The sequence below is a fragment of the Poromitra crassiceps genome, assembly GCF_964638095.1.
Source record: "Poromitra crassiceps genome assembly, chromosome: 20".
Lineage (NCBI taxonomy): Eukaryota > Metazoa > Chordata > Actinopteri > Beryciformes > Melamphaidae > Poromitra > Poromitra crassiceps.
Window position 1 is genome coordinate 25,869,601 of NC_139637.1, and position 7,500 is coordinate 25,877,100.

At 45.6% G+C, this 7,500-nt stretch overlaps 1 protein-coding gene and 1 long non-coding RNA gene across 2 annotated transcripts in view; both read left to right on the forward strand.

Annotated features, from left to right (window-relative positions):
- Positions 1 to 7,500, forward strand: part of LOC310795041 — a 664,395-nt gene that overhangs the window by 17,900 nt on the left and 638,995 nt on the right. The gene's annotated exons all lie outside the window — the stretch shown is intronic.
- LOC310795034 (PDZ domain-containing protein 4-like) overlaps positions 6,625 to 7,500 on the forward strand; it is a gene marked incomplete at both ends in the record, with an annotated part of 169,632 nt that continues 168,756 nt past the window's right edge. Inside the window, 1 exon segment of the mRNA XM_083657054.1 lies at positions 6,625 to 6,684. Within this exon segment, the coding sequence (XP_083513180.1) occupies positions 6,625 to 6,684 (60 nt within the window).

A 7,500-nucleotide genomic window follows, 5' to 3' on the forward strand; every position in this document is an offset into this window, starting at 1 on the left:
CCCGTGCTGGATGGAACTTGGGCACTGCTGTCTTCAGCACCCTGGACAGCGCTCAGAGTCCGGTGCGGATCACATGCTGAAGTGAATGGGATCTCAACAGTTTGGAGGGTTAAAAGCGGAAGGCGTAACCGGGTCGCTCGCAATGAGGAATTTGAAAGACAAGGATGTTGCCAGTCTGGTTTATTTCATTACTCTATTTATTATTTCCATTCATTTATTTTACGTTGCATATTTCTGTGCGTGTATGTTCTCTGTTTTTGTTTCACAACAATTCATCCATATTCAGTTTTTCAGCTGTACATTGTTGTATGGCATGTTACTGTATGTGTACATGTTGAAAATCAATTGGAAAAGGAAAAAACAGAACAAGGGGAACAGAGAGAGAGAGAGAGAGAGAGGTAGAGCAAGAGAAAATGAGGGAGGTGCAGGAGAGGAGAGGGGAGGCGACGATCAGAGGAGCAGAGCGTGTCAGAGCAGGTGGGAGGGAGAACCAGGGAGGAGGAGGAGAGGAGGAGGAGGAGAGGAGGAGGAGGAGGAGGAGAGGAGGAGGAGGAGGAGAGGAGGAGGAGGAGGAGGAGAAGAGGAGGAGGAGGAGGAGGAGAGATCGCGGAGAGGAAATTAATTGCCGGGTGCTGCTGGCTGGGGATTGGTTGGTTGCTCTCTCTGCGTTATTCCAGCAGCGCGGTGAAGCTGCTGCAGCAGACAGAGAGGAGAGAGAGGAGAGAGAGACACCGGTGCAGAGAGAGAGAGAGAGAGAGAGAGAGAGAGGTGGATCTCTGCTTTCAGCCTATTATCCACTGAAAGAAAGGACGGAGGGGAAGAGAGGGAAGAGGAGAGAAAAGGAGGGACGCCGGTCTGGAAGCTTTGCCCAGGCGAGGTGCTCCATCCCTGGGGAGCAAAGCGAGGCTGGCCGGTGCGATGGTGAATGGGTCCTGTGAATCTGGAATTCGCTGAATCTTGAGGATCATTGAAGGACCTTTCTTTTCAAGTCAAATATGAATGAATGTTGAGGATTCCTTCTTCAGGCTGAGGAGCTTCTAATGGGGCTTTAAGGTGTGGAGGTGTGGAGGAGCCGTCGCTGGAGGACCAACTGTGGGAAATCTGAGCGAAGAGGTTCCTGTTGACTCCTGCCATTTACTCCAGAATCTGGGCAGTTTTGAGGCTAGTAAAACTTCCACCTCCGGATGTTTGGGTGAGGAGGAGGAGGAGGAGGGGATCGAACCCGCGGCTCTGTAGCAGAACTGATGTGAAATACTGAACGTTTGACCAGGAGCAAGGTGTGGAAATTGGTGAAAATAGGATTTGTTGTTTTGTCAAATCATCAAAAGACACACCACTACCAGCCACTTACTAGTGTGTGTGTGTGTGTGTGTGTGTGTGTGTGTGTGTGTGTGTGTGTGTGTGTGTGTGTGTCTCTCTCTCTCAGTCTGTCCATCAGGAGCAAAACTAAGCCAGTTTAACCCTTTGTGGAGGAATGAGTGAGCGGCAGAGGGAAGCGAGGGATCAAGGGAGAGAGAGAGTAAGAAAGGCCTGAAATATCTCTCTCTCTCTCTTTTCTCCTCCTCACCTCAACACAGTATTTTCATGGATTACACAGCCTACAATATCTGTGTCATCGCAGAATGAAACTATTTCATTTCTGAACTTGGACTGAACTTGGATTTCTCATCTCGCCAAAAAACAAACGCCACCTGGAATCTGTCCGTCAATCTTCAACGAGTATTGTGGGATTACACGCTCCGCTGGTCTGTTTTACGCTGGAATCCAATAGAACTGTGGTTGCCTTTGGAGCTTAAATGTGAAATAGATTTTGACTGTGAAAAGACTCTTTGAATTCAGTGCGGTCGTTGAAAAAAGCGGAATATTCAAGAATGATTCGTTCGGGGGAATAATATGAAAACAAGTAAACAATCACAAAGTTGAAGTACTGAATCTCGCCAAGTGACTACTTCATATTTGTATGATTACCAAGTCAGGGAACTCATTTTTAGTAGCTGGTACAACCTCGGATTCACCAGACACCTTCGCTATTTTACCAGCCAATGTGATTTTTTCCAACAGGACTCCTCATGATGGTCGTTTTGTTGTAGAGTCGACTAACTTTCCAGCCACAGACGAAACCGAGCAGCGTTTCCCAGCCTGGTGATTATCCACCTTCAGATTTGAGCCGATGCGGTTACGATACGCTCTGTTTTATGAGCTGCGAGCGCCTTTCTCCTTACCGTTTTATACCAGAAGCACAAACAAGCTTGAGAGCTGCGACTGAAACAGGATTGAAAAGGATTACCTGGACGTGGCGTCCTTGTCTCTACGCCTTTTAATGTTTGCGCTCTAACGTAAGCGTTCCCGCTTCTCCCTCCATTGTTGTAGTTTTTCCTGTCATTTCTGTGTTTTGGTAGTTCAACCCCCCCCCCCACCCTCCCTTCCCCAGCCATTTGCACGTTCTCCACTGTTTTGCCGAGACAGCCGAGAGAGAGAGAGAGAGAGAGAGAGAGAGAGAGAGAATTTGACTTTAGTGGAACGTCTCAAAGGGGGGGGAAACTAAAAACACCATAAAAACTAAATTCAGCAGTGAAGGGGACTTTTTTTTTTTTTACTAAACTAAAGCGAAAAATTTGAATAAATCCACTACATATAGAGTGATATTAAATACATCAGAGCCTATAATAAAGAATTATGTTAAAATATTGACAGAGGGTTGAGACCACAGACCATCACTTTCGTATGTTTTTAAAGCAACAATATTAGATCAGATCAACTGAGCACATAACCTGAAGCAGACTAAGGTCATTTTAGCAGCACATTCCCATTTGCTATGAACAATGGGCAGGTCTCTTTTTCTTACCTTAGTCCATACTTGCGAATGTTAAAAAAGATTTGAAAAATACAGCTACAAAGCAGTTTGAGGAGCGTTGTATCCTTTAGACAGTGAACCTTAAACTGAGGTGAAAACAGAGCAAACATATTTTTGTCCCCCGTAGAGGCAGGAGAAAGTCGAAAAACAAAGTCGAAACAAGGCGGAGAAAAAGTCCAAGACGTCAGAAGAGTGTTCGCCAAAATAAAAACATATTTTTGCAACTTTTCTTAGTCAGGGAAAAGAAGGTCGAGTCGACGACGGAAAGCCCGCGAGAAAAGTCGGAGACGTCAGAGGCCCGCCTCCCTGAACCCTGTGTGGGCGTGTTTTATTTTGTAGATCTTGTATATCTATTTCTATATTAGATGATGCAGAGCGCTGTCTAGAGCAGGAGGCCTGGGAGGCGAGGGTGAAGCACCAGGCAGGCTTCTCATCACATCCAGCAGATAAAGAAGTACTGCCTCACTCGCTCCTCACGTCCAGCAGATAAAGTACTGCCTCACTCGCTCCTCACGTCCAGCAGATAAAGTACTGCCTCACTCGCTCCTCAACTGCCTCCGTTTAAATCCTGAAGCACAGATACAGAGGCTCATGATGAAATTACATTTGTTGATACTTTAAGCACAAGAAGGGTGGGTATTATTCTAGAAAAACACATTTCACTATTATTCTGGTGCTAAAAGTTCCTTGTTTGATGTAGGATAAATGACATTTAGATAGTGAAGGCTGAGGATAAAACTAGTGGAAGCACTTCTCTAAGCACAACCTCCACAACAGCTGTCACAATATATTCAGGTGCAAAAAATACAGTTTTACTGATATGAAATGTGACAGATCAGAAGGTTGACTCCTACGTTCCTTCTCACTTCTTTAAGCACAGCTGCTGTTTGGATTGTTTCTATTTCACCCTCTCCAATATACATATTCAGCTGCTAAAAATATAGTTTTTTCTGATATACAATTTGATGAACACTTTTATATCAATTCAAAGCACAAAATCAATCACTTTGACCCCTGTGTCTCCTGCGTTAGAGCCATCTCACAGAGCACATTCACCTGAATTGATTACCCTGATTCTCAGCTAATTGCTAATTACTGATTTGATGAACAAACTCCTCTCAGCATGTTGCTGTTTTAATCAAATATCTGACACCTACAGAGCGGCTCCTTCCATAACTTGAAATGTTGTAATTAAAAGTAATTATTTTCTCGTCTGTTCTGGTGTAAAAAAAAAAACGTCTAAAATCTCATATTTCACTTGAAAAGTGAATGTTCTGCAGATAATTCCCTATTCTCGTGTCTGGCTGGATGAATTATGGATCTAATATGTTAATATTTCACATACAAATTAGGAGTCTATTTCTTACTGAGCGCCTCTCATATTCTCCTGTCGGTTTGCCACGAGAAACATCTTTCTAAACACTCAGTTCTGTTTAGATGAATTATTCAACTGAAGTGGAGACACAGCCCAGAGGAGAGGCTTTTCCTCATGTCTCATGAACTGCTGGCTTCGTTTACACTGTGGTGTTAAGAAGTTTCTCTCTCTTTGAATTTCATCCGGGAAATAAAACGATTTCTATTAGAAAGATATCAGATAGAAAACCAACTCTCCTCTGGTTCAAACTGAAATACATTAAATATTGAACCTATTCCTCACCCTAAAACCAGATTAAGGCACAGTCATTTGAATATAATATACTAATATAGTATAATATACATATTTCTTTTCTAAACTTAACTGTAAAATCACATTTTCTCCTGTAAAATTGTCAGTAGAAACGTGCTGTGAGTGAGGAGAGAAGGGCAGAAAGGTCAAGCTGAGATTGTCTTGTCTGCTGGTGTGTGTGTGTGTGTGTGTGTGTGTGTGTCTATTTGTGTGTGTGTGTGTGTGTGTGTGTGCGTGCGCGCATGCTGAAAGTGATTGTCAACACCGCTAGATACAAGCCCACATTGATTTGATTGACCTTGTAAATGACACTGTAAACACACACACACACACACACACACACACACGCACGCGCGCGCGCACACACACACACACACACACACACACACACACACGCACACACAACTGTCAGTGTGAGGAGTGTGTAGGCGTACGTTTATGAAACACACCAGTCAGTGCATTAAGTAAACCCCCCCCCCACCCCCACCCCCCACACACACACACACACACCCCACCACCCCCACACACACACCTGCTCTCAGTCTTTCATCTCCCCAGGCTCCGCCCCCCCTCTCTCCAGGCTCCCCCCCCCCCCCCCCCCCGCCCCCCTCCTCCGCTATCCTGGAAAATTCTGGTGGAATTCTCGGGAAGCCCACGCACGCCCCAGCACTACATTAAGGGCTGATACTGTATGCAGAGCAGGTTGAAGTATGAACTGAGAGAGCCCCCCTGGGCTGAAAACAATCTGCTGAATATGGAAGAAAATTAATTACACAATGATGAAACGGCGCCCCCCGCTGCCCTCGGGACGCCACGCAAAAGTTGTTTACTGCGAGAACTGTTAGAGAAACAGAAGGCGTCCTTTTAAGAACAAAACAATTATTCCATTTGATTCTCTTTTTTTCAGACTCTTGTGTTGCATCGTTTCATCGTTGAGATATTAAGAAAGGCAGAGGCGCGTGTGTCTGTTCGTCTCCAGACGCTCTGCAGACTGACGGCAGAAGAGGGGGAACAGACGCTGAGAGAGAGAGAAAGCGGTGAACTCTGCTTGACTCTCACAATGATGCTTTTATTTTGAAGTAGCTGCTCTTCTAAACGGAGATGTTTCTTTGCTGAAGTTCTACATCTGAAGCCTGGATCAAACAGTGGAAGACAGATCAAAAGCCACAGAAAATCAAATGGAAAAACAACCCGAGAAAATAAAATTCCAGCTATAAACTGCCTTCCTTTTATGTGGGCATTTTCCTTATTGTGAAATACATTTTGTAACCTTTGTAACCTCAATACCATATCTCTGTCAATCTTCATAAACGACTGTGAGAAACAAAGCAAACAGCAGAGGAACTGGCCTAAGGACTTATTTCTTTGTTTGGAGAACCATTTAAGCTCTATAGACAACTACGTACTTGCGGAAAAACGGCGAAAACCGGTCTTAAATCTCACGGGAACTTTTATATGAACTATAGCGTCATTTGGACAATAGGACCTTCTACATCTTTGATCAAGACTGAAGGACAGGGTTTGTGATAAAGGACACAATTAAGGAGCTATTTGAGCTCATCTCGCAGCGACCAAGCCAAAGCTTCAGTCCGTACACACTTTCCTCCTCTTACCTGTATCTGGGTCCAGAGCCACCAGTGGGTCCAGAGCCACCTCTGGGTCCAGAACCACCTCTGGGTCCAGAGCCACCTCTGGGTCCAGAGCCACCTCTGGGTGCAGAGCCACCTCTGGGTTCAGAGCCACCTCTGGGTCCAGAGCCACCTCTGGGTGCAGAGCCACCTCTGGGTCCAGAGCCACCACTGGGTCCAGAACCACCTCTGGGTTCAGAGCCACCTCTGGGTCCAGAGCCACCTCTGGGTGCAGAGCCACCTCTGGGTTCAGAGCCACCTCTGGGTCCAGAGCCACCTCTGGGTGCAGAACCACCTCTGGGTCCAGAGCCACAGAGTGAGAAAGCAGCCCATAAAGGCGGAGGGAGGGTCAGAGGGAGAGAGAGGATTATCGATACTGAGCCTGCAGCTGTGGGTCCTGTGTGTGGGAGAGAGAGAGAGAGAGAGAGAGATAAGTAGAGGAGGAGACGAGCAGAGAGAGACCAGAGGGAGACATCATGGGCTGCAACATGTGTGTGGTGAAGCGCCCAGAGGAGCAGTACAGAGTCATGTTCCAGGTAGGAAACCACACACAACGCACACACACACACACACACACACACACACACACACACACACACACACACACACACGCACACACACACACACACACACACACACACACACGCACGCACACACACATGCACACACACACGCACGAACGCACGCACGCGCACGCACGCACACACACATGCACGCACGCACGCACGCGCACACACACACACGCACGCACACACACACACACACACACTGCCAGTGGCGATTCTAGAGTCTGTTGGGGCCCTAGGCAAAAATTCCAAGGGCCCCCTTCCAACCAGCGTTCTTTCACTTTCAATTCAAGAGAAAGTACATGAATCATGGAGGTTTGACAAGAATGATTCACATAATGTTCTCTTGAAGTGAAAGTGAAAGTGAAAGTGAAAGTGAAAGTGAAAGTGAAACGTGCATGATTCACATACATTCTCTTGAATGTATGTTTCACTTTGAATTCAACAGAATGTGTACATGAACCATACGAGTATGAATGACATGGGGCCTCTTTAGGGAGGTTTCAATGCCATTGCAAAATCGTCCATTGGTTGTTTATGGGGAGGGAGTTGCGCTACTGCTGTGGAGTAAAGTTTCTTAGCCATCGGGGGCTAATGTAGCCTTTACAATATAGCATTTACAACAGTGCAATTGTATCAAATGGCTGTAAAACCTTTCCAATTAGTGCACAATTGTACCAAAAACGGAGGTAGGTAAAAAAAAGAAAGAAATCACAATAAGACCATCATAACAAAAACTGAGGTAGGTTTAAAATAATACAATAAAAAATAAAAGTGTCTTTCAAC